This window comes from Notechis scutatus, chromosome 2 (genome assembly GCF_049901735.1).
Source record: "Notechis scutatus isolate UNSWTSFEM ecotype Mainland chromosome 2, rNotScu1.2, whole genome shotgun sequence".
Lineage (NCBI taxonomy): Eukaryota > Metazoa > Chordata > Lepidosauria > Squamata > Elapidae > Notechis > Notechis scutatus.
In genome coordinates, this window is record NC_142010.1 from 11,247,493 (window position 1) to 11,275,257 (window position 27,765).

At 45.6% G+C, this 27,765-nt stretch overlaps 1 protein-coding gene across 4 annotated transcripts; it reads left to right on the top strand.

The window, feature by feature from the left end:
* Positions 1 to 7,620: 7,620 nt before the first annotated feature.
* LOC113425123 (uncharacterized) lies at positions 7,621 to 25,890 on the top strand. Of its 4 annotated transcripts, none has more exons than XM_087953045.1 (6): positions 7,621 to 7,765; positions 9,205 to 9,982; positions 16,122 to 16,239; positions 19,215 to 19,288; positions 21,192 to 21,330; positions 23,276 to 25,890. In XM_087953045.1, exons 2-6 carry the CDS (start codon positions 9,257 to 9,259, stop codon positions 24,112 to 24,114), a joined length of 1,896 nt encoding a protein of 631 aa, XP_087809171.1. In that variant the 5' UTR covers positions 7,621 to 7,765; positions 9,205 to 9,256; the 3' UTR covers positions 24,115 to 25,890. The 4 variants fall into 4 exon arrangements, with proteins under 4 accessions (XP_087809171.1, XP_087809173.1, XP_087809174.1 ...); XM_087953046.1 differs by lacking the exon at positions 7,621 to 7,765 and adding an exon at positions 7,821 to 7,893; XM_087953047.1 differs by lacking the exon at positions 19,215 to 19,288 and having other exon boundaries at positions 16,122 to 16,283.
* Positions 25,891 to 27,765: the final 1,875 nt, after the last annotated feature.

Sequence of the window (27,765 nt, forward strand, 5' to 3'; positions counted from 1 at the left end):
TGAAGATCAGGAGGAGCAGAAAGAAATAAAAAATAAATAGCGTTGCGGGCAGGTCTAGGAAACCAAAACTCCGTGGTTTTAACTCTTTCGTACCTCTCTATCGTAGCTTGAAAAAAATGAGCAGAAACCGAACAGAATTACAATTAGAATTCTTTTTAGTGGGCAAGTGTGACTGGACAGACAAGGAACTTGTCTTGGTGCAAATGCTCTCAGTGTACATAAAAAGAAAAGATACATTCGTCAAGAGTCAAGAATGATAAGTTACAACACTTTAAAAAAAGTCATAGGGTACAATAAGCAAACAAATCATACTAGGAAACGGTCAATAAAAATTGTTAGGATAGCAACAAGGTTACAGTCATACAGTCACAAGTGGGAGGGGATGGGTGATAAGGAGTGAGGAGAAGATTAATAGTAATAGTAATGCTGACTTAGTAAATAGTTTGCTAGGGTTGAAGGAATTATTCGGGAAAAAAACTGTTTTGGTGTCTAGCGATTGTTGGTTTTGATGCTTGTAGAGACATCACCCTGCCAACAAAAGGGCATCTAGTCAAGGCTATGGTTTTCCCAGTCGGCTGGGAAAACTGGAGCGTAAGGAAGGCTGAGCGCCAAAGAATGGAGGCCTTTGAACTATGGTGCTGGAGAAGACTCCTGCGAGTCCCTTGGACTGCAAAGACGATCAAACTGGTCAGTCCTAGAGGAGATCAACCCTGACTGCTCTTTAGAAGGCCAGATCCTGAAGATGAAACACTCAAATACAGGACTTTGGCCACTTAATGAGAAGGAAGGACTCACTGGAGAAGAGCCCAATGCTGGGAACGATTGAGGGCCAAAGAAGAAGAAGGGGACGGCAGAGAATGAGGTGGCTGGATGGAGTCACTAAAGCAGTCGACCTGAGCTTAAATGGACTCCAGAAGATGGTAGAGGACAGGAAGGCCTGGAGGAACATTGTCCATGGGGTCGCGATGGGTCCGACAACTAACAACAACAACAACATATTACCTTCCAGTAATAAGATCAATTGTTACTGGCACAATTTCTGTAGCTTCGGGAAGACAGGACAAGCCTGCCAAAGTACTTACTTGGACCCAAGCAAGTCATCATTGTTTCAGCAATAGGAAGCACCCTATTGCCTTAAAAGGGGAGGCATGAAATGATTAGAGCATACACAGAGTGTATAACTCAGCTTTTGTTATTCCCGCTGAACTGAGCTCCATCGTAACCCAATGCTCTTATCTGCATAGATAAGGAAGGCCTCCGTGCTAATTGCCAAGCTTAACTAAATAGCCTTGCTGTCATGTTAAAATGTGAATTCTGTCTCTGCTGCAAGTATCTAATGTGAAGATAACAACCTAGCAAGTTCTGGAAAATGTGTATTATTTTTCTTTCCTCCTGAGCCCCATTGTTCCCGAGCTCTGGGAAAATTATGAAGTTTGCATGAACTTTTGTTGTTGTTAGCTGCAAAGTCGTGTCAGACCCATTGTGACCCCATGGACAACACTCCTCCAGGCCTTCCTGTCTTCTACCATCTTCTGGAGTCCATTTAAGCTCACGCCAACTGCTTCAGTGACAGTCACCTCATTCTGTGCCGTCCCCTTCTTCTTTTGCCCTCAATCGTTCCCAGCATGAGGCTCTTCTCCAGGGAGTCCTTCCTTCTCATTAAGTGGCCAAAGTCTTTGAGTTTCATCTTCAGGATCTGGCCTTCGAAAGAGCAGTCAGGGTTGACTCTTCTAGGACTGACTGGTTTGATCGCCTTGCAGCTCAAGGGACTCGCAGGAATCTTCTCCAGCACCATAGTTCAAAGGCCTCCATTCTTCAGCGCTCAGCCTTTCTCATGGTCCAACTTTCACAGCCATACATTGCAACTGGGAAAACCATAGCCTTGACTATACGCACTTTTGTTGGCAGGGTGATGTCTCTGCTTTTTAGTATACTGTCTAGATCAGGGGTCCCCAACCACCGGTCCGTGGACCGGTACCGGTCCGCAGAACAAGTCCTACCGGGCCGCTGGTTGCTGGGCGCCGCCATCTTTTTGATGAAAAGTGCTTCCGGTGAGCTTTTCCGGGTAGAAAGCTCACCGGAAGCACTTTTTCATCAAAAGATGGCGGCGCTGCACTTCGATGAGCTTTTCGGGTAGAAAGCCATTTCTACCCGGAAAGCTCACCGGCTGGCGCCGCCATCTTTTGATGAAAAAGTGAAAAGAGGTCACCGGAAGCACTTTTTCATCAAAAAGATGGCGGCGCAGCTGATGCGGTGCACCGGGCGCGGCGCCCAGCTGATGCCGTGCACGGGCCGCGGCATAAAAAGGTTGGGGATCACTGGTCTAGATTTGCCATAGCTTTCCTCCCCCAGGAGCAAGCTTCTTTTAATTTCTTGGCTGCAGTCCCCATCTGCGATGATCTTGGAGCCCAGGAAAATAAAATCTGTCACTACTTCAATTCCCCCCCTCATCTATTTGCCAGGAATTGAGAGGGCCAGAGGCCATGATCTTGGTTTTCTTAATGTTGAATTTTAAGCCACCTTTTGCACTCTTCTTCTTCACCCGCATCAAGAGGCTCTTTAGTTCTTCTTCACTAATGGATAAGAAATTATGTTTCTAACACAATGATGGGTTGTGCATGGACTATGTGTAGACTATAAAAAGAAAAAAAAAGTTTTAGTTAGTGCATGGCCTTTCTTTTTCTCTCTGCCTGCTCTGTTTAAGGCAGATTAAAAACACCCAATTTTAACCTTGATCAATGATAAAGCTGATTATCCATTGCCTCATGTTCCGAGTTTCATTGGATTAATTCAGATTCTGAACTGCACTAAAACCTAACATGTTTCCTTGATGGTGCTTTTAGAAAATAAATCAACTCCCTCTTTTTCGTGGCTTCTTAGTGTGTTTAGAAGAATAGAATGGAATGGAACAATAGAGTAGAGTAGAACAGTTGGAAACCCTACCATTTCAGACAGGTGGCTGTCCGGTCTTTTCTTAAAAACCTCCAGTGATGGAGCAACCACAACTTCTTAAAGGAAACCGTTCCACTGATTAATTCAAGGGTCTTCAAACTTGGCAAGTTTAAGATTTGTGGACTTCAACTCCCAGAATTCCTGAGCTAACATGACTGGAGGAAGAATTCTGGGAGTGAAGTCCACAAGTCTTAAAGCTGTCAAGTTTGAAGACCCCTGGATTAATCGTTCTCACTGTTTCTTCTTAATTCTAGGTTGCATCTCTCCTTGATTAGCTTCCATCCATTGTTTCTTGTCTTGTCTTCTGGTGCTTTGGAAAATAAGTTGAGCTTGACCCCCTCTTCTTAGTGAATTGAGTGACAGGATAGCAGTCTTCCAATATCTCAGGGGCTGCCCCAAAGAAGAGGGAGTCAAGCTATTCTCCAAAGCCCCCTGAGGGCAGGACAAGAAGCCATGGATGGAAACGAATCAAGGCGAGAAGCAACCTAGAACTAAGGAGACATTTCCTGACAGTTAGAACAACTAATCATTGGAATGACTTGCTTCCAGAGTTGTGGATGTTCTAACACTGGAAGTTTTTAAGAAGAGATTAGACTAGACTAGAAGTTGAAGTCCACAAGTCTTAAAGTTGCCAAGTTTGGGGACCCCTGGTATAGACAGTATAGTTTGGTTTGGTTTGGTTTGGTTTGGTTTGGTTTGGTTTGGTATGGTTTGGTATGGCATAGTATAACATAGCATAGCATAGCATTGTATAGCATAGCATAGCATAGCATAGCATAGCATAGCATAGCATAGCATAGCATAGCATAGCATAGCATAGCATAGCATATATAGTACAGTATAGACTAGACTAGACTAGAAGTTGAAGTCCACAAGTCTTAAAGTTGCCAAGTTTGGGGACCCCTGGTATAGACAGTATAGTTTGGTTTGGTTTGGTTTGGTTTGGTATGGTATAGTATAGTATAGTATAGTATAGTATAGTATAGTATAGTATAGCATAGCATTGTATAGCATAGCATAGCATAGCATAGCATAGTATATATAGTACAGTATAGACTAGACTAGACAAGAAGTTGAAGTCCACAAGTCTTAAAGTTGCCAAGTTTAGGGACCCCTGGTATAGAAGGTATAGCTTGGTTTGGTTTGGTTTGGTTTGGTTTGGTTTGGTTTGGTATGGTTTGGTATGGTATGGTATGGTATGGTATGGTATGGTATGGTTTGGTTTGGTTTGGTATGGTATGGTGTCACGTAGTGTAGTATAGTATAGCATAGCGTAGTATAGTATATATAGTACAGTATAGACTAGACTAGGAGTTGAAGTCCACAAGTCTTAAAGTTTATTTATTTATTTGATTTATTTATTTGATTTGCCAATCGCTTGCAAGATACAGGTAGAAGAATAAACATAGTTTTGAATACATGAGATGGATACTTATAAGAAAAATAAAAAGAAACAATAGGACAGGGATGGCCTCTTAGGAAGGGAGTGAGGTCAATAGTAGACAGTCTAAGGTTAAAGTTTTGGGGGTTTGGGGAAGAAACCACAGAGTCAGGTACAGTATTCCAGACATTGACCACTCTGTTGCTGAAGTCGTATTTCCTGCAATCAAGTCTGGTGCGGTTTACCTTGAGTTTGTATCTATTGTTTGCTCTTGTGTTGTTATGGCTGAAGCTGAAGTATTCATTGACAGGTAAGTCATTGCAATGTATGATTTTATATACCATACTTAGATCAGACCGAAGACGGCGTATTTCAAGGTTTTCTAGGTCTAGAGTTTCAAGTCTGGTGGCATAAGATATTCTGCAATGAGTAGAGGAGCGGAGAACTCTTCTTGTGAAATATTTCTGGACTTTTTAAATTGTGTTAATATCAGATACATGATACATGATATACATGATAGTTGCCAAGTTTGGGGTATAGACAGTATAGTTTAGTATGGTATGGTATGGTATGGTATAGTATACAGTAATGATAGGGTCTGCTGCAGGGGGCTGGACTAGACAACCTCCAAGGTCCCTTCCAGATCTATTCTAATCTACCGTCCACCCCTGCCTCTCTCTGCCTGGAGATAAAGCGAGCCGGGAGCCTCTTGTTGACAGGCCCGCCCGGGGTGCAGAAAGAAGTGGACCCCATCAGGGGACTCCTTAGCCGCTTTTCCCAACCCCGAGTGCCCCTCAATTCCGGCAGGACCCGAAGAGATCCGAAGTGCCTCTCCCTCCTTCCACCGCCTCCACCCTGCTCCGCCCCCCCACCCCTTGTGTCCCCGCCAGCGGTCATGTGATCCTCTTGCCGTGCGACCCACTCATCCCTCTCCCATACCCGAAGCGGCGCGAGGACCCCAGCCCTCAAGGCCACTGAGGGAAAGGAGGGAAGGAAAGATGGCGCACACGACGGGCGTTGCTCCTACTCTGCTGCTGCGACCGTCGTCTCCACCCGTGTTGGGGTGTTCCTGGGGCCACCGCCACCGCCGCCTTCTTTTGTCCCTGCTGGGCCCAAGGGCGAAGCTGCGACGGTCGCAATTCCTCCCGGTCGCCCCCTTCCAGCCGCCGCTTTCGTTTGGAGAAAGGCGCACTGGGAAGGGACGAAGGATGGGAGGCCACTCAGAAATCCCGAGGGGGATTTCAAAATAATTTGAAAAGTGGATATAAAGTTGGAAAGCAACAGAAAAGGGGAATGCAGAAGAGGAAATGGAGGTGGAGAGACAGGGGGTAAAAAGGGGAGAGAGAAGAAGAAAGGGAAGAAGGAAAGGAAGAGAAGTTACAAAAGTTTGAAGCAAGATGTAAAGAAACAGAACTTATTCAGAGATAATGGGTGAAAATTTAATTGAAAAAGGGATTCTGTGAAGGTACATAAGATTGTATTGTTATATTTGTAATAGAAATAATGTTAGAAAATTGGAAACAACGTATGATTAAAAAGTGGGATAAAATAGTCAGCGTAATTTAGTGAAACTTTTGTGAACAAAATAAATGAAATAAAATAAATGAGAGAATTGAATTAGGAAGGAGCAGGGAACATTTTAATTACTCAATGTTTTATAAAATATAAAGTTGGGGGAATCAACTATGGAAAGTTTATAAGTGTTCCCATAGAAGTATGATACTTATCTGAAAAGTAATGTGTAAAACGTTAAGATTTAAATGAATATTAATATTAATGATATAATTGAATTGGTATGGATTGTTGTTTTAATTTTTTCATTTTTTAAAATACAGTGTGTAGTTTTAGAATGTACCAAGCAGAATCCGAACGGAAGTTATGTATTATATTAAGTGTTATAATTTTAGGGGAAAGATATAAAGGCGTCATACTCCAATCAGTGATCACAGGAGAAATTTTGTTCAATGAGAAAAGATAGTAGACAGTTGAAACAGGACAGACAAAGAATATAAGTATAATGATTTGAATTGAGATGAAATAAATAAAATAAAATTAAGAAAGTTAAAAGAGGGAGAAGCTATATAGAAAATGTAGAATAATAATAAGATATGGAATGGAATATAAAAATGAGCATGAACTTGAATTTGTGTCTGTACGAAGAGATGTAACCGGGATTATGCTGCTTTCAAAAAAAGATGTTTTATGTTTTTATGTTCTATGTTGTGTTTGTTTATGTTTGTTTTTAAAAATCAATAAAATTTTCAAAAAAGAAAAAAGAAATCCCGAGGGATTTGGAAGCCAGGGAGGGGGGAAATCGCCCTTGGATGTCTATGGAGATGCTCAGTCCTCCAGATCATGGTTGTCCCAAAGGTGCTTTTCTTTTTTTTCAAGAGGCAACTGGACTTTCTGGTTTTTTTTTCTTTGAAGACCTTTCGCTTCTCATCCAAGAAGCTTCTTCAGCTCTGACTGGATGGTGGGGACTGGATCCATCGTCCATCCTTCCATTTCCCCACCATCCAGTCAGAGCTGAAGAAGCTTCTTGGATGAGAAGCGAAAGGTCTTCCAAGGAAAAACCAGAAAGTCCAGTTGCCTCTTGGGGAAAAAAAACAGCTTTGGGATACCTAACTTTAACTTCATAAGGCTGTAGCAATGTACAGATCCGTCCCGGGTGGTTTGACCCACCAGAGTAGTACATGGCAAGATCTCGGTTCAAATCCAGTCTTTCCCCAATTCCAGATTTGCATGTCAGTATGTGAACCTCCCTGGCTCCTTAAGGGTACTTGAAATGCCTCTCACTGAGGATGAGCCTGTGTCGTCTGCCTCTCACACTTGAAATGCAAATTAATTGCTGTAGCAAAATAGGCGATCGCATGATGACCCCGGGAACCCTGCAACCGTCATAAATGTGAGTCAGTTGTCAAGGAATCTGAACGTACAAGTCGTGACCCTGGGGATGTTAACGTGGTTGTAAGTGTGAAAAAGGGTCATCAGAAGCCCCCTTTTTTTTTAGTGCCGTTGCCACTTCGAACGGTCACTAAGAAAACTGTTGTAAATCGAGGACGACCTGCACCTGTCCCGCTCTATATCCTCCCTAAACTTCCAGCATCAGCTTCCCTACAAGACTATCAAAGGAGAAGAGTGGTCATGCAGCAAGACGACCGCTAGGGGCGATCGCGCGCAGAGCTAGCCCGAGGACAGAAAGCGGAAGGGAAAGGACCAATGAAAAGGCAGGGTGGGCCTTCCGGAAATGTCTCTCACTTCCTGTTTTTTTTTTTTCTTCCCGGAGCGGATACTTTCTAGCCTGGAAGGAACCGCCTGGAGGAATCAGGATTCCCGCCCCCACCTCCACAAATCTCCTGCGGGCGTTGCTGAGCAACCGACAAGAGAGAAAGGCAGCGGCCTGCACTTCCGCCGGCCTTCTAGTTACTTCCGGTACGGGTGGTCGCCTTGGGTCCCTTGCATGGCGGGGTGGAGAGAAAGGGGGCGAGGGGGCCGGGCCTTTCCTTGGAGATTGAAGTCGGCTTGAGGGCCGCGCTGGGCCCCGTCTGGTTCAGCTTGAGGTGGGATGGAGCCCGAGGCGTTTCCCCACCCTTCACTCCGGCTCGTTTAGTGACGGTTCAAAAGTGACATGACTGGACAAAAAAAAAGTGACTGGTGACCATTTTTCACGCTTGCGACCGTTGTGGCGGGGCGTGCGGGGCAGCCTCTCGGGGAAAGGATTAGGAGAAGAGGACGCCTCCTGGGCCTTCTTCCCTTCTCCCATAGAATACAGGTAGTCCTCGACATACGACGTTTAATGACCATTCAGTGTTACCAAGGCACTGAAAAAAGTGACTGGTGACCGTTTTTCACATGTATGACCTTGATCAAGGGATTAAAACCGAGGTGCTTGGCCTCTGGCTCTTAGTTATGACCTTTGCTGCATCCCCGGGACCCTTTTGCGACCTTCTGACAAGCAAAATCAATGGAGAAGCCAGAGTCGCCTAACAAACCAGGTTGACAAACTGAACGACCAAAATGGAGGCCAAAATTGCTGCTGCTGAGCGAGGCGTTTGTTAAAGCAAGCTTTGTCCCGTTCTGCAACCTTTCTTGCCACGGTCGTTAAGTGAATCGTTGGCAGCTGTTAAGTTAGTAACGTGTTTGTGAAGGGAACCTGGCTTCCCCATTTTAACTTTGCTTGTCAGAGGGTCTCAAAAGATGATTGCATGATCCTGGGACGCTGCAACGGGCATAAGTAGGGATGGTAGACAAACACCTGCACTTCGGTCTGTAACCGTGGGAGTGCTACAACAGTTGTACGTGTGAAAAATGGCCACAAGTCGCTTTTTTCAGTGATGTAACTTGGAACAGTCACTAAATGAACTGCTATAAGTCGAGGACTACCTGTAGTAACTTGTCAAGTTACCCTGTCTAGGGTCCTGCCTGCATGGTGCTCTTCCATTATTAAAGAGATGAGGTGCAAAAGATGAAAGGATAGTGGGAATAAAATGGGTATATGTGGTAGGACTGGCTGTTAAAAGGACACAGTGATGACTTAGTTCCTCTGGGTTACGTTGTATTATATTTTCTTTTATATTTCGGAGCAGAAAAGCAGCTTCCTTTAAGCTTCCTTTTTCATTTGCAGGAAGATGTCGCCCAGAATCTTCCAACATTAAAGGCGATTCTTTTAAATCTTCTCTTTCTTTGGATATGCACCATGTGATTAAAAAGTAATTGCTTCCTGTTTGGATAAATGAAAAAAAAATCAAATAAAAGACTTTATTTGAACATGAACTATTTTTTTTTTAAAAAATTCACAAATAGCTTACTAATTGGTACTGAGATCAAAAAGATCAACTGCATTTTATAACTGTACTTATAAATTCCCTCAGATATCTAATTGAAATATGATGTATTGAAAAACAAACCATTGCTGTGAAAGCAATGGATGAGCCAAGAGCTGCTGAGACAGATCGGGAACCAGGAGGAACAGAAAAAAACACCAGCGGACTTTATCACCAACATAAGGCAGAGCGCCTGGGATGGGGAACGTCCCAACATGGCCGAAGGGAGACCCGTCACAGGATGCAGGAGCGCTGGGAAGCCCAGCTCCAGCAGTTCCTGAAGTCTCTGCAGCCCATTTTAGCAGGACAGGGAAGCTCTGGGATGTCGGAGGCTTCCCCCTGGGAGGACACCAAGGAGTTTCTGGCCTCCTTCGAGCAAGTGGCCAAAGCTTGCCGATGGCCTCGGGACCAGTGGGCGGCCCATCTCCTGCCAGCCCTGAGCGGAGAAGCGGAAGAGGCCTTCCGAGGCCTGGAAGCCAGAGAGCAGGAGAACTATGAGAAGGTGAAGGCCGCCATCTTACGGGCAGAAGCCCTGAGAACGGAGAGGCAGCGGCAGCATTTTCGGCAGTTCTGCTGCCAAGTGGTAGAGGATCCCCGGAGGATCCACAGCCAACTCCGGGAGCTTTGCCGCCAGTGGCTGAAGCCGGAGAGACGCACCAAGGAGCAGATCCTGGAGCTGCTGATCCTGGAGCAGTTCCTGGCCAGCCTCCCACCGGAGCTCCGGAGTTGGATCCAAGCCAGGAGGCCGGAGTCCTGTTCCCAGGCGGTGGCCCTGGTGGAGGACTTCCTGATGAGTCAACAGGAGGCCAAGACCAGGATATCTCAGGTGGGTTTTACTATCCAGATCCTCACGCAGTGCTGGTCACGCAGTGCTGAATCACCTTCAGTTATTAATTGAAACCTGAGAGCATTGAATAACTTGAGGTGTTATTTTTTAGAAGATTATTCTAAATAAGAACATGGCTGCAATCTCTCTCTTTGTACTCTCATCAGTATGTCGATAATTAGTTACAGCCTGCTCAATTCCATAATATTTTGAATAATATTATATGTAAAACTATTTCAAGAATGGTTCAAGTTCACTAATTTATGAGGAAAGAGTAGCACTGAAAAAAGTTACTTCTGACTTCTTGATGAGTCATTTTTCATACTTATGGCTCTTGCAGCATCCTGTGATGACCCGGGGCATGGCTAAAGGCAACACAGTCAGATAATCAAGAAGAGTCCCTTTATTATCTCCAACTTTGCCCACAATGTCCAGGTTAGCTTCTGGCAGGAGAAAAACTCTCCCAAGAACAGCCTTTGACTGTAGAATATTAAGTCCAAAACAGGGGAAACACAAACTGTAACTTAAATTCCAAACAAGCCAAACTGAAGTAATTAGGTTGGTAGGACAGGAGCAAGAATTTCAGACTTGAAAGCACGGCAAAACTCATACAGTTGGGAAGATGCCAGGAACACAGATAAACCACTACAACACAGGATAAAGTCACATTTGCTCCCAGCAGCCTGCCGTACGCAGCTTGCCTTTTTTATACACTGTGTTCCCAGCTGCAGCTAATGAAGGGAATCAGGGCCCTTTCCTCCCCCATAAGCCACACAACCCACGTTGTTCCCTTCTCTGTTCCTCCCTGCGTGCCCTAGGATGAAGAGGGGGTGGGCCTGGGTCTTCCGCTGAACCCCCTCTCCCTTGTTCTACTTCTTCCCTGCTCTGCCCAGCCGGACTTTGCCCTTCCCCAGCCTCCTTCACAGCCAACGGAACCACACTCCCACTCCCTGTCAGCTGTTCGTCTTCCTCCTCAGATTCAGACTCTGACAGGGGCATGACACATCCCCATGGTCACATGACGGTTGCAGTGTCCTGAGGTCATGTGATCACTTTGTGCGACCTTTTGACAAGCAAAGTCAATGGGGAAGCCAGATTCACTTCACCGTGTTGCTAATTTAACAACTGCAGTGATTCATTTAACAAGTGTGGCAAGAAAAGTAGTAAAGTCATTAGTTACATATCATCCTAAGGCCCAAACTTTTGAACTATGGAGGCTGAATTCTTACAGCACAGGTAGTTCTCAATTTACATCCAAAATCGGGACCAGAACATCCGTTGTTAATCAGTGCAGTCAATTATGTGACTTGAGCACAATTTTATGGCCATCTTTGCCACGGCCGTTAAGTGACTTACGATCGGTCAGTGAATCCGACTTCCCTCATTGACTTTCCTAGCCAGAATCCCCCCCTAGGAAAGTTGCAAATGGCAATCACATGACCCTGGGACCATCACAAATAAAACGGTGGTCGCCAAGCGCCCAGACTTTGATCACATGACCAATAGAACTGCAGCTGTTGTAGGTGTAAGAACCAATTGCAGGTCACTGTTTCTAACACTTGTAGTTGTTTTTTTTTAATTTTTAAAAAGTTTTTCTTTATTAAACAAACACAAACAAACACAATATACATTAAAAATGTTGAACCTGGTACAGTCATTCCTAACATCAATCTTTTGTCATTGCTAAATCCAATAATAATAATAATACATAATTTCATTCCATATACATTAAATATACATATAATCATTCCTTATTCTCCTGAATCTTCCTCATCTCTAGCCAACCATAAAATTTGTCCCATATTTTATAATAATCCAAATCCTCTTTATTTTTTTAGTTCCTTTGTTAGTTTATCCATTTTTGCGCACGTCATAATTTTCTTCAATATTTCAAATTCATTTGGGGTATCTTTACTTTTCCAATTCTGTGTGTACGCCAATCTTGCTGCAGTGATTATATGAATTATTAAATATATGTTTTCTTTATCATATTTCCTTTGTATTAATCCCTAGCAGAAAGAACTCTGGTCTATGTTCTATTTTCATTCCACAAATTTCTTCTAACCACTTGTAACACCATTGTAGTTTTGAGCAGCCATTAAACGAATGCTTGTGAATCGAGGACTAGCTGTAAATTAGTGAGCCAGAGGATCTGTGGTGTCTTCCCTTGGACGATTTCCCAGATACCCATTTTAAGATTTCAGCTGAGCTGGAGGATGAACCTGTTCTTCAGGAGCCGAGTTAATTGATGGCTCTGAGCAGCCCTCCTCCGGAAGGGGCTTGTCTGAGGCTCCAGCTAGAGAAAGCACGCAGTTGCAGACTTCAATCAATCAATCAATCAATCAATCAATCAATCGGAATAGAGCTGGAAGGGACCTTGGAGGTCTTCTAGTCCATGCAGGAGATCGTATACCAGGGTGTCAAACTCAAGGCCCGAGGGGCGGGGTGCTTAGATCTGGTCCGTGGGATCACTCTGGAAACAGCAAAGGACTGACCCACAGTGCCTCTGCCAGCAAAAATGGAGCCCAGGAGGGCTGTGTACGGCCCTCCCGAGGTCCGTTTTCGCTGGCGGAGGGTTGCAATACGCCATCGCAGCCGAAAACGGAGCTCGGGAGCCCGTTTTTGCTGGCAGAGCGCTCAGGCCACCATCACAGGTGCCCCCCGACATGAGTGACATCAAGTTGGCCACGCCCAGCCTGGCCATGCCCACGCCCAGCTCCCCCCAAGGTCAAACACAACTCTGATGTGGCCCTCAATGATATTGAGTTTGACGCCCCTGTCCTATACCATTTGAGACAAGGGGATTGTCCAGCCTCATCTTCAAAACCTCCAGTGTTGAAGCAGCCACAACTTCTGCAGGCAAAGCTGTTCCACTGGCTAATTGTCTTCACTGTGAGGAAGTGTCTCCTTAATCCCAGGTTGCTCTGCTCCTTAAATTAATTTAATTTAATCAGCCTCCTGGTTAAACTTGATTAGTTTAATGATCCTTATGATGGTCAGAGAAGAGGAGGAGGAACTGCCTTCTACACCTGATCCGAGAACACGTAGGGCAGAAAAAAGGCAGGAACAGAGAAAGTCAGCTAGACCAGTGGTCCCCAACCTTTTTTGTACCACGGACCGGTACAATCCACGGACTGATCCACGGACCGGTACCGGCATCAGCACACACGACCAAGGCAAGGCGAGCCGAGCGACCGGCCAGCCAGCCGTCCCCCGCTTCTCCCCGCCACCTTCAACTCCTCCTTTGTACCTTCTCACGGTCGATGGGCTTTTCGGGCTCTTTCTTAATCTCCTCCTGAGTAACGCGAGACTCCACCGCCATCAGGACGGCTCTTCGTTCGAAGCCGCCCCCCCCCCTTCAACGAAACTAAGGCGCGAGGATTCCTTCAGCACCCAAACGCCGCTTTCCATCCAACCGACGACCGGCAAGCTCACCTGGAAGCACTTTCTCAAGCGCCGTCGAAACAAGATGGCGGCACCCAAGCAAAATAGGCGGCCCGGTACAAAATGATCCACGGACCGGTACCGGTCCGGGGCCCGGTGGTTGGGGACCACTGAGCTAGACTACTCTTCTTGATATGGCTGCACCAGGAGCTGGCTATTTAGCACTGCAGACAGTGAGAAGTGTTGCTGGGAACAACTTGTTTCTTTCCTAGCTGTGTGTTTTCCGGTCGTGGTGATTCCTGCCCTGCTTTGGATGGACACCCTGCCTTGACTTTGATTGTCTTGGAAACTCTGTCCTTTGCTTGACTGATCGTGGATTTCAGTTGGCTTGGTGGATTTATTCTGTTTGAGGGACTTTCAAGTGCTTTGCAGACTCTTACACCATTGCTCTGGGGGGCTAACATTGGTCTGCTCGTGACTGGACTTAATTAGGACAATTCTGGGGGTGGGGGGGGTTGCTGAAGGGAATTGCTGCGGAGTATTACTAAACTCACTACACCACAGTGTACAGTGTGTGAGTGAGCAGGGCAGCCTAGCAGCTAACCATCACATGTTGAATTGGCAAAAATTCAGCGGAGGATGTTTTGTAAGCCACCCAGGATTACGGTGCGTAAGGTGGGCTACTATAGAAGACTTTTAAATAGAATAGAATTCTTTGTTGACCAAGTATGATTGGACACCCAAGGAATTTGTCTTTGGTGCAAATGCTCTCTGTATACACGAAAAGACAAGATACATTCGTCAAGAGTCAAGAACCATCAGGTGCAGCACTTAATAATAGTCATAGGGTACAATAGGCAATCAAATCATACTAGGATACAGGCCATATAAATCATAAGGATACAAGCGACAAAGTTAGTCATACAGTCACAAGTGGGAGGGGATGGGTGATAAGGAGCGATGAGAAAGTTAATAGCAATAGTAGTGGAGACTTTCTAAATAGTTGGACAGTGTTGAGGGAATTATTTATTTAGCAGAGTGATGGTGTTTGGGGGAAAAATTGTCCTTGTGTCTAGTTGTTCTGATACGCAGTGCTCTATAACGTCATTTTGGGGGTAGGAGTTGAAACAGTTTATGTCCAGGATGTGAGGGGTCTATAAATATTTTAACAGCCCTCTTTTTGACTCATGCAGTATGCAGGTCCTTGATGGAAGGTAGGTTGGAAGTAATTTTTTTTTTCTGCAGTCCTAATTACTCTCTGGAGTCTGTGTCTGTCATGTTGGGTTGCAGAACCAAACCAGACCGTTATAGAGGTGCAGATGACAGACTCAATAATTCCTCGGTAGACCTGTATCATAAATAAATAAAATGAAATAAACTGTATCAAATAAATAAAAGGGGTGTTAATGCAGTAATATTGCTGCACTTTGTCCCAAATATATCCTGGCACTGGTAGAAGGGACTTGGCAATCTCATCCTTATAATTAGACAGCTAATTGACTTTCAAAGAGCCTAATTTTTTTTTTTAAAAAAGCTGCTGTGATCTCCTTTTTTCCTTGAAAAATCAGAAACCATGTTACCCTCTCCCATCGTACCACGGTTTCCTGCTACAAAGGTGTTTTTCAGGAGGGAAGTGGATTTTCTAGTTTTTCTTTGAAGACGTTTCTCTTCTCACCCAAGAGGCTTCTTCAACTCTGACTGGATGGTGGGGAATGGAAGGATTTATACTCCTCGCAAACAGCTGGTCATTTGCATTCTTTTGAGAGAATCGTTGAGGCCACTTGGAGGTTTGTCTGTGTCCTCAGGGTCACCCAATTAGTGCAAATAGGTGTGGAGCCTCCATGGAACTGCTGAATGGACGGTTATGAAGCTGAGATTTGTGCAGGTTGTTTTCCGCCCTGTGGTTTCTTTGCTTGTTGAAGGCAGGTGCAGGCTGTTGGGCAGGAGTTTGTGTTGTTTGCATCTCCAACTTGAAGCGCAAATGGCTCCTGTAGTCTGCAGTTTTTCTTTGTAAATCCTTTCATACTCCACCAAGTGGCCTCAACAGCTCTCTAAAAGAATGCAAATGACCAGCTGCCTGCAAGGAGTATAAATCCTTTCCCTTCCCCACCACCCAATTGAGAGTTGAAGAAGCTTCTTGGATGAGAAGTGAAATGTCTTCAAAGGAAAAAAAACACCAGAAAGTCTAGTTCAGTGGTCCCCAACCACTGGGCCCCGAACCGGTACCGGTCCGTGGATCATTTTGTACCGGGCCGCCTACTTTGCTTGGGCGCCGCCATCTTGTTTTGACAGCACTTGAGAAAGTGCTTCCGGGTGAGCTTGTCGGTCGTCGGTTGGATGGAAAGCGGCATTTGGGTGCTGAAGGAATCCTCGCGCCTTAGTTTCGTCGAAGAAGGGGGGGGGCGGCTTCGAACGAAGAACCGTTCCGATGGCGGTGGAGTCTCGCGTTACTCAGGAGGAGATTAAGAAAGAGCCCGAAAAGCCCGTTGACCGCGAGAAGGTACAAAGGAGGAGTTGAAGGTGGCGGGAGAAGCGGGGACGGCTGGCTGGCCGGTCGCTCGGCTCGCCTTGCCTTGGTCGTGCGTGCTGATGCTGGTACCGGTCCGTGGATCATTTTGTGATGCCGGTACCGGTCCGTGGTACGAAAAAGGTTGGGACCACTGGTCTAGTTGCCTCTTGAAAAAAAAGCACCTTTGGGACAACCACGACCTTGGATGACTGAGGATCTCCATAGATGTTCTGTTTCCTGTTTCAGAGTCCATTCAAAGAAGAGCCGGTGGACTTCCTGGTAGCTGAGAACGAGGAGGCCCTGAATGCCGCAAAGGGACCAGTCCGTGGTGAACCTGAACCAGATGTGGATGCCAAATTGCTGGGTCAGACATCAGCAGCTCTTAAATTTTCCTCTGCTTTTCCTTTTGTGAGTTTTTATGGGTGACCCAATTTGGGGCGGGGGAGGAGCCAGGGGCAAAATTCCTTCCACCTCTTCAGCCTTGTGGAGGAGATAATTGGGGAAACGAAAGTCGATCGTGGAGGGTCAGAAAAGTTGCACCAGCTGAGTTCTAGAAGAACCTGATGCATCCTCTCTTCTGTCCTTGCATCTCTGGTCAGACCTGTAAAACTTTGGTAATGATGCATGCATGTAGATATGCATGCATGTATCCATCGGGGGGGTGAGATTCAATTGTTTTTAATAACCGGTTCTGTGGGTGTGGCTTAGTTGGTGGGTGTGGCTTGGTGGTCATGTAACTGGCTGGGCGTGGCCAACTCAATATCACTCACATCAGAAGCACGCATCTCCTCGCCTGGCCTCTCATGACTGTGGGGATGCTACAACAGTCATAAGTGTGAAAAATGGTCAGAAGTCACTTTTTTCAGTGCCATTGTAACTTTGAATGGTCACTCCACACAAGCAAAGTACCAGCAAAGGAGGGGGAAAAAACTCCAGAGAAGTTCCTGAGACAGGAAGTCTAGTCCTGCCAAGAATGTAATAAGGGTTAACGGAGAGGCAGTTTCTGTAAGCAACACCAGAATGTTTCCTTCCTGCCTTCCTTACAGGATTAGCCCAGTAATTTCTTCGAACAACCAGTTCTCCAAACTGCTTGGAATGTTAACAACCGGTTCTAGCGAATAGGTGCGAACCGGTAGAATCCCATCGATCACATTTTTTAAATTTCCCATCTCCTTCTCAATTCTTCAATATCTAATTATTAGCTGAGCCGGTTCATCTTTTGTGAAGGGTTTTTTTTTTCCTCTTCAGAACAATAATCCATGCAAGATCATTGTTGCAAAGAGTGCAGGACCTAAGTCTGTGATGGTGAACCTATGGCAGACGTGCCAGAAGTGGCACGCAGAGCCATTTCCCACGGCACACGAGAGCTTGCCCGGAAGAGCTACCTTGCGTGCGCGCGCCTTCCCCCCAACAGCTGATTGTCGCGCCTTCCCCCAACAGCTGATCTGGCGCAGGAGGGCGGGGCGCAGGAGACACGTGTGCATGCACAGAGATACGCATGCACTGGGGGTCGCGCGCACATGCGCAGACGTGGCACGGGGGTGATCACTCACACCGCTGACGCACGGCCCGTGGAAGGGTGATCTCGTACGCAGGCCCAGGGAATGTGGTGGGGAATTGCGCACGCAGACACAGATGCGTGGCACGCGGCGGGGGAGTTGTGTGGCGGGCGCACAGCGTCCGGCAAGGGGATCTCGCATGCATGCGCAGACGGGTAGCGTGCTGCAGGGGGAATTCGCACACATGCGCAGGACGGAGTGGGGTGGCAGCACACATTGCCTTCTGGGTGCTGGCCCGCGAGCATTATCGGCAAGGGAGCCCCAAAAGGTTTGCCACCACTGACCTTAGTTGATAGGTTAATCTTTGGCATACAGATACGAGCACAATGGAGGCCAACATTTCCATCGCTAAGCGAGACAGTGGTTAAGCAAGCTCTGCCCCATTCTGCGGTCTTTCTTGCCTTCGTCGTTAAGTGACTCACTGCAGTTGCTACGTTAGTCGCCCTGTCGTTAAGCGGACCTGGCTTCCCTGTTGGCTTTGCTTGCCAGAAGGTCACAAAAACAGATCACGTGACACACACACACACACGGAACAACACTGCAACCGTCATAAATACGAAGCGGTGGCCAAGCCTCTGAATTTTGATCACATGACCACAGGGAATGCTGCCATGGTCGTAAGTCACTTTTTTCCAGTGCCGTTGTAACTTCGAACGGTCACTAAACTTACAGTTTATAAAGTTGAGGACCACCTGTTTAGTGATGGTACAGGCAAACTCTGCCCGCTGCCAGGAGTTCAATCCTGATCGGCTCAAGGTTGACTCAAGCCGTCCATCCTTCCAAGGTCGGTAAAATGAGAAGCCAGATTGTTTGGGTGCAATAGGCTGACTCTGTAAACCGCTTAGAGAGGCCTGCGAAGCGGCATATAAGTCTAAGGGCCATTGCTGTAGCTACCTCACTAGGAAAGGCAATTAATTTAGGATCGTTAGTTTTGGTCAGCTGCCTGAATAGAAAAGGCTAGTTAGGAACAAGAAAAACTAACCAGCAAACAGCAAAGGATGGTAAACTGGCAAGATTCCTTTTTTTTTTTTGCCATGTACATGTATATATCCAAACTAAAAATATATTATACCTCATATAATATATGTGGGTATGCACATTATTTGTTTGTTTGTTTGTTTATTTATTTAATATATATGTTTATGTAGTATATATTGGAGATGCTGACTCTTTGAGCACTGTATGCAGTGAAATTTCATTTTAATGTATGCCCATTAGTGTACATTCAAAGTGACGATAAAGTTGCTCTAAGTTCCAAGTCGAATAAGTCATGTTAATAAAAAATCCTCCATCAAAAGGGGTCTGTTAGCTCTGCAAGGGAGTCCAGATAAGAAGCAGATAACCGTGAGCGTCAGCTCTGTCTTTATTGTAAGGTTACGTTAACAAAACCTTGCAAAAAGGAAAATATTTCTTTCCTCCTTTCCTTTTGCTCTCCAGAAAACAAGGGAGGTTAGCTTTTGAAGGAGTTTCTCACACTCCTTCTCTGTGGGCTGAGATATCTCTTACCCATAGGTCTGCGACTTTCTCTTCTTTCTCCCAAGGCCATTCGCATCTACCATTAGGATTCCTCCTGAATCCTGAGTAGAAAGAAGTTTTTGAAGTTTTTAAGCAGAAACACTTTCTCCTGTCATTTGATTTAGAGGCTGCTTCTCCTTAGAGCTTCCCCCCCTATCCTCTTTTATAACATTTTTTTAACGAATAAACAAGGAAAAGACTTCCTTATTTCAAAATTCCCTATTAAAAATCTCTCTCTCTCTCTTTTTTTTAAAATTCTGCCCAGTCAATGGATTCAAACCTCCAGGTCTCTCTCTTTTGCTAACTCCTCCTGAAGAAGCAAAGACTGAGGGGAAAGAGGTATGTGCCATGTTTATGGTGTACGGGTAGTCCTCGACTTAACGACCACAATGGAGTCGTGCGCTAAATGAGACGGTCGTTAAAGGAGTTATGTTCCACTGGATGACCTTTTTGCTGCAATTGTTGAGCCACAATCGCAGTCATTCAGCTAATAACATGTTAGTGTTCTGACCCAAACCCTTTTCCAGTAAGAGAAAAACAAACCAAAGGGAACAGAAACCTTTTAATGATTTTTACGACTCCCTGGTTAAAAGGCTTCTGCAAATTAACTTTGATAAGCACAAGCTTCGCCAAAACTGTGCAAGGCTGCCAAGAATAACAGATAAGGTTACCTAGAAATATTTCACAGCACAAGAGTCTTCAAATACCAACTAAGATACTGCAATGTCCATGAGGCTCGAGTTTCAAAATGTCTTTGCTTCCTGCAAAGAACGTCCAATTCACAGCTGGCTTTTATCTTCTTGAAGGAGGGGCCATTACCTTGCAGCCTTACTCCCAAGTCCTTTCCGGCGAGCAGCCCTGCGTGCACACGCACTTCGCACAGGCTCCTTGGGAACCTCCTCATCGCTGCTGCCAGCCCCCACAATCTCTGACGGCAGCAGTCCTGGCCCCTCATCTGAGTCCTCGCTCTCCTCAGCCGTCCGCACCTGCTGCCGGCCAACCACAACAGTTAGTGAGTTGGTCACAGGGCTGTTAAGCGAATCCGGCTTTCCCCGTTGACGTAGCTGGTCAGAGAGTCACAAAGGGGGAATCACGTGACATTGCAACTATCCTAAATATGAAGTCAGTTGCCAAGCGGCTGAATTTTGATCATATGAGCATATGGGGAGCAAGGGGCAATAGTTGTAAGTGTGAAAAACGGTCATGAGTCCCTTTTTTCAGTCACCGAAAGAACGGTCGCAAATCAAGGACTACCTGTACATAGACCAGGGGGTCTGCAACCTTAAACACTCAAAAGAGTCATTTGGACCCACTTCCCACAGAAAACACGGAGCCACAAAACCCAGGTGGGCGTGGCCAATTCAACGTCACTCCCACTCAGTCCCATGACACACACAGGATTCCGGCAGTTACCCCCATTTAAATCATGAGTCTCGAGCCAAACTTCTAAAACTTCAAAAGGATTTATTGAGAGTAAATATGCCGGCACTACCTGGGTGTAGCCAACTCTGAGGCACATTGCTCATTGTCACCCTTGTCCCTGTTTCCTCCCCGCCCCGAGTATATCATAATTCATATTCTCCAACGAGACACATCCATAGCCCAGTCATCAATCATGCTCTCCAGTTAGAATTTTGAGCGACAGAAATTTCAGTCACCTAGTTACTATCTTTGAAAACATTTATGGAATGCACTTTCGGTTTTGCAAGCTGCCGCACTGCTTCCTTTCTGTTGGCAACTCTAAAAAGACCATAGAAATATTTTATGAGTTGACACCCTGGTTTTGTGGTTCCCGGTGTTTTCTGTGAGAAATGGCTCTCTCTCTCTCTCCCTCTCTCTCTCTCTCTCTCTGTCCCCCTCCCTCTCATTTCTGTTTTTTTTTGTTTTACCTTCTCAGGCCAGGCGAGGAGTGACCGGGAGGGGAGGGCAAGGGGTGGGGCGAGCGAGGGATGGGATCACCCAACAGGGAGCCACAACAGAGGGCCTAAAGAAGCTCCGGAGCCGTGGGTTGCTGACCCCCCGACATAGACAGTTGTTTGTGGGCATCAGGGCAGTTGTTTAGAGGAAAACAACTGTGCTCTGAGGAAGCTTGTCTTAACGCCGGGTTTTTTTTCCGGCAGAATCTAACGGGAATGGTTAGTTTGTTTGATCCGCCATTGGCCTCAGGGAAGCGTGCCCATTGTTGGCTGAAGGTCACACTGCAAAGTATGAAAAGGCTTGTTGCCTCTCTTGGTGTTTGCAGGGCTCCAGGGATTTCAAGGAAACTGGAGGGTCTCTGCAAATCGTCAAGCAGGGCCTGACCCAACCAGGCCTCCAACAGATGATGCTCTGGCAAGTCCTGCAGGAGGCCGACGACACCACAGACAGAGATCCAAGTACAGGTATTCCTCGACTTCACCACAACAACAGTTCATGTAGTGACCGGCCTTGAAGAAAGCGACTGCTGGGACTGTGTATTCCACACTTAACGACCGTTGCAATCTTCCCCAGAGTCACACGTGATCAAAATTCAAAGGCTTGGCAACTGGTTCCTATTTATGACGGTTGCAATGTCCTGTGGTGGGGGTGTTGTGGGATCCCCTTTGGCGACCTTCGGACAAGTAAAGTCCATGGGAGAACCAGATTCCCTTAACAGCCATGCTGCTAATTCAACAGCTGCAGCGATTCACTTAGCAACTGTGGCAAGAAAGGGTCATAAGATGGGACAAAACTCAGGGAATAATTTTTTTTCCCCCTTAACAACATAACGTTTTGAGTTGTAAACCAAGGACTTATACTGTATTTGCAGATGTCATTTGATTAGATTTAATGTCTGATTTTTTAGACCGGAAGGGAATTTGTAGACGATTTTCCATCCCGTAACATAAAATGGATGTTAAACCTCTTCCCACTTAGTCGAGTTAAATATAAATCTGGGAGGATACAATATGGGGAGTCCTCAACTCATTTAGTGACCACTCAAAGTTAGAATGGCACTGAAAAAAGTGACTTATGACCGTTCCAAGTAAAAAAAAGTGACTTATGAACCTTGTTCCAAGTAAACAAACACCAAACAGATGAAAGCAAAACCTTTTAATGCCTCTCTGCAAATTCCGTTAATTTACGGTTAAAAGGTATTGAAACTAATTGTCTCTGATAAGAACGAGCCTTACCAAGGTTGTGGAAGGCTGCCAAGAACACTAGATAAAGTTGCCAAGGAATATTTCAAACACAAAGAAGGTAGGATAGGATAGAGATAATAGGTAGGTAGATGATAGGTAGATTAGATGGATGGATGGATAGATAGGATAGAGATAATAGGTAGGTAGATGATAGATTAGATGGATGGATGGATAGATATAGATAATATGAAGGTATATTGGATGGATGGATGGATAGGATAGGATAGAGATAATAGGTAGGTAGATGATAGGTAGATTAGATGGATGGATATAGATAATATGAAGGTAGATTAGATGGATGGATGGATAGATAGGATAGGATAGAGATAATAGGTAGATGATAGGTAGATTGGATGGATGGATGGATGGATATAGATAATATGAAGGTAGATTAGATGGATGGATGGATGGATAGATAGGATAGGATAAAGATAATAAGTAGATGATAGGTAGATTGGATGGATGGATGGATGGATATAGATAATATGAAGGTAGATTAGATGGATGGATGGATGGATAGATAGGATAGGATAAAGATAATAGGTAGATGATAGGTAGATTGGATGGATGGATGGATAGATATAGATAATATGAAGGTAGATTAGATGGATGGATGGATGGATAGATAGGATAGGATAGAGATAATAGGTAGATGATAGGTAGATTAGATGGATGGATAGATATAGATAATATGAAGGTATATTGGATGGATGGATAGATAACATAGGATAGAGATAATAGGTAGATGATAGGTAGATTGGATGGATGGATGGATAGATATAGATAATATGAAGGTAGATTAGATGGATGGATAGATAATAGAACAGAATAGGAATTCTTTATTGGCCAAGTGTGATTGGACGCACAAGGAATTTGTCTTGGTGCAAATCCTCTCAGTGCACATAAAAAGAAAAGATTTATCCTTTAGCACAGCGTTCCCCAAGCTTTGCAGACCATGAGGGGGGTTGGATGGTTCTGGGTGAGTGGGGCGCCCAGCTGCATTTGCACACGCAAGTGGAACTGCGCACGCACACCTGTTCACACCCCCCCCCTGCTTCCGCAGCCCAGTTTCCAACAGGTTGCAGCCCAGTACTGGGCTGCGGCTCAAGGGTTGGGTACCCCTGGTTTAGCAGCCCCGTTAACGTGCCCTCTTTTGTTTCCCCAGGGAATGAAATGGGAAATTACATCAAAGTTGAGATTGCTCAGGATGGAGAAAGTGAAACAGAAAGTGCTTGCAGGATGGAGCCACAGGCCAGCTACAGCCACGTGCCTGTAAAAGGCAAGAAGCCGGGGGGAAGATCCGAGCCACGAAAGCCGCAAGACGGAACAGAAAAGGAATGTCATGAGCAGGCCGTTCATCGGAAGGGATACCACAGGACTCCCCTTCCACATTCCTTTCCTAGGGAGGGCAGTCACGGGGTCCCGAAACTCCTCTCGGGCAAACCACCCTCCCTAAAGAGACCCCGCACCAGTCCGGAGCACAGCGTGGTGTGGGACCACTTCGAGTTGGATTCCGAGGACCCCTGCTACGGCGTCTGCACCCACTGCAAGAGACGGATCAGCCGAGGCAAGAATTCGAAACGTTTTTCGACGTCGGGGCTGCTGAAACATCTGCAGCGGCATCACGCCAACTTTGTCCCGGCTGTCGTTACCGCGCCACAAACTGCGTTGCCGGCCAGCAGAAAGGCGAAGGGATCTGTCCTGCCGCAGGGCTGGACGAAGCAGAAGTCGCCCGGGAAAAGGCAGGCGGGTCCAAAGCCATCGGAAGCGCCCTGTGCTGTGGATCAGACGGTGGCTCTGGATGACCAGCCCTTCCGCCTGGTGGAAGAGGCAGGTTTCCAGCACCTCCTGAAGTTGCTCGCCCCCAACTATAAAATCCCATCCTGTACCGCCTTCAGCAGACAGATTGTGCCCTCCCTGCATCAGGCCTGCAGGGGGGAGGCCTTGGGGATGCTTCAAACCCCAGGACCCGCTGCCAGCGTGAACATGAACTCCGATGAATGAATAAGAGCCTGTTTTCTTCCTTCCTTTGATCTTCCGTTGCTCCTGTGAGCAACTGTAGGGGGCCATTGCTGGTCGGTGGTAGAGTAAATGATTTCGATTCACTGATTAAATCCATCACACCCCCAAAATTGAAATAATAATAGGCAAACGTGTCAGCCAAATGTAGAAAAGCGAGGGAAAATGTGAAATAAACTATGCCTTGTATATAAGAAAAAAAGGTTAGAGCATAAAAAATGGATCAATTGCAGTGTCAGGACGGAAGAGTGTTATTAATAAAAGAGCCCTGGTGGCACAGTGGTTAGAATGCAGTATTGCAGACCAACTCTGCCCACTGCCGGGAGTTCGATCCCATCCGGCTTAAGGTTGACTCAGCCTTCCATCCTCCTAAGGTTGGTAAAATGAGGCCCTAGATTGTTGGGGGCCATATGCTCTCTAAACAGCTTAGAGGGGGGCGATAAAAGCACTGTGAAGCGGGATAATAATCTAACTGCTATTGCTATTGCTCATATGAGCCAATCACTGGCGAACATAGAATACACTTACAAATCCCTAACTTTCTTCCACTGTTTAACTAACTTCAGAATTCTGGGCAAACGGGTAACAAATCCCATTTGCCACTCCACTGGATAGTGCAAGAATTTTACCTCTTGTTCAGCAGAAGGGGTGGGAAAGCTGATGTATGTATTACAGATTCCCACCTGACAGTTCAAAGGTAAAAATGTTTAGAAAATACGGAAAACAGCAAAGTTACGGAAGAAATCACTTCTATCAAGTGGTCAGAAAAGAACAGTGGTTGTGCATTTTATTTAAGAGGAAGGAAACTTCTGAAACTGCAGTAATCCGCTTCCAGATTCCTTAATGCGTATTACACACCTGCCCTTTCTCCCACATAGACCCTTTGTAGAGGTCTCCAAAATACCTGTGTGATATTGCTTATGCAGTAAGCAAATACATTTGTCCCAATTTATACACATTTTATACTAATTACTAGATGGGGGAGGCGCAATGGCTCAGCAGTTAAGATGCTCAAGTGGCCTTGAAACAGAGATGAGCTCCACCAGGTATAGTCAGCTACGACTAACGCAGTAAAATCCATCAGTTGTCCTTTAACTAGATGAAAAAGTTAATTTCTTGGTGGCCCTTCTTAATTGCCACCTCCTTCCCTTGCCTTGAGATTTTTTTGTAGGAAGCAAGAATCCTGTTCTTTGATCCCCTCCTCTTCTTGGCTGAAAAGGAAGTGACCTTTTCAGCCCCTCCAGATTTGACATTCAAGCCTTAACCAGACCTTGGAAATGGTAAGAATGAAAATTGAGATAGTAAAGATGAAAATAACCCCGAAGTGTAATATCGCACTAATTGAAAACATAACATGGATGCTGATTGAACAGACTTGACAAGTAAAATGAATGCTCATTCCCAAAGATATAAAACATTTATACATCTCTGTTTAACCACTAAAGATAAAAATTTCAGAATAGTTTGGTGCAGAAAATCCAAGTAACAACTGCCTAAAGCAAAATGTATTTAATCTCATAACTGCTTGAAATCTTTTCCTCGACTTTTTGTCTGCTTGTCTTTTTTTTTACACTCCGCGCTGTTTTGTAAGGATAAATTCTCATTATTTCTTTTTAAGTGCTTGCTTTAGTTTAATTCCTCATTCTAAACTTCCTTACAGCTTTGATTTAAGGTTCAAGTAGCTCTTAATGAATCCTTCCTGGACTCAGATTGTGAGATTGGTTGGTGAAGCAAATAAATCAACCTTCTGCAAAGATCTTTCTTCTGGTCTGCATCTTTAATGACTGAATGGCGGGGGACTGAACAGTGGAGGAATGGAATCAACTCCTTGCAGACAGCTGGTCATTTGCATTCTTTTAGAGCAGGGGTCCCCAACCACGGCCGCGGACCGGTCCCGGTCCGCGGAACAACTCCTACCGGGCTGCTGGCTTGTGGCGCGCCATCTTTTTATGAAAAAGTGCTTCCGGTGAGCTTTTCCAGGTAAGCTCACCGGAAGCACGTTTCATCAAAAAGATGGCGGCGCTAGCGCTTCGGTGAGCTTTTCCGGTAGAAAGCCATTTCTACCCGAAAAGCTCATCGAGCCATGGCGCCACCATCTTTTGATGAAAACGCGCTTCCGTGAGGTCACCGGAAGCACTTTTTCATCAAAAAAAGATGGCGGCGCCCAGCTGATGCCGGTACCGGGCCGCGGCGCCCAGCTGATGCCGGTACCGGGCCACGGCGTAAAAAAGGTTGGGGATCACTGTTTTAGAGAGTTGTTTGAGGCCACTTGGAGGCATCCGAATGGTGCGGGAATATGAACGAATTTCTAGAGAAAAATTGCAGATTACAGGAACCCTTTGGAGACAACACAGAACCATCCCCAATAGCCTGCCCTTGTGTTCAAAAGCTAAAGGACACAAGGTAGGAAACATCCTGCAGAAAGCACAGCTCCACAACACAAATCCTTCCAGCGGTTCCAAGAAGGCTCCACACCCATTTGCACTAATCAGGTGACCCTGAGGACACAGACAAACCTCCAAGGGGCCTCAAGGACTCTGTAAAAGGATGCAAATGACCAGCTGTCTGCAAGGAATATAAATAAATCCCAGTCTGGTTGGATCCGAAGCTGTGCAGAGAGTGTTCATAATAACTCCTGGAGTTATGAACACAACAGCTCAAAATTTTTACTGCTAAGCGAGACAATTTTTGAGAGTTTTGCCCCCTTTTATGGCCATTCTTGTTACTATCACTGCAGTTGATAGTAACACGGTTAAGTGAATTTTGCTTCTCTATTGACTTTGCTTGTCAGGTCGCAAAAGGGGCTCACATGTCTGGGACACTGCAACCATCAATACCAGTCAGTTGCCAAGCATCTGATTTTGATCATGTGACCATGGGGATGCTGGGACAGTTGTGTGAAAAGTGGTCCCAAGTCACTTTTTTCAGTGCTGCTGTAGCTTCAATCGGTCACTAATGAAACTGTTGTAAGTCAAGGACTAGCTGTAGAGTGCAAATAGGAACGTTGATCTGCCAAGTTAAAGCAAGTAAGCCAGACTAAAACTTCAAGGCCATAACAGTTACAGCAATTAACAGAATACTGGAATAGCAAGAGTTGGAAAAGGGACCTTGTAGGTCATCTAGTCCAACCCACCCCCTCCAAGCAGGAGACCCTACACCATTTCCGACAGGTGGCTATCCAGCCGCTTCTTGAAAGCCTCCAGTGATGAAGCTCCCACAACTTCTGAAGGCAAAGCTGTTCCACCAGGTGATTTCACTGTCAGAAAATTTCTCCTTATTTCTGATACATGTTCAGTTTCCATCCATGATTCCTTGTCTGGGCTTTGGGCGCTTTTAGAAAATAGCTTGACCCCCTTCCTCTCTGTGGCAGCCCCTCAAATATTGGAAGACTGCTCTCATATCTCCCCTGGTCCTTTTCTTCACTGGACTAGCCATGCCCAGTTCCTGTAACCATTCTTTGTAAGTTAGCATTGGATGATTCTTGGGTGCACCGTTTATTCCCTTATCATTTGCTTAACAATTGCTTGCACTATTCAGCTAATAACAGATAATCAGTTGGAAGGGACCTTGTAGGTCATCTAGTCCAACCCTCTGTCCAAAGGGGAGACCCTACACCATTTCTGACAAATGGCATCC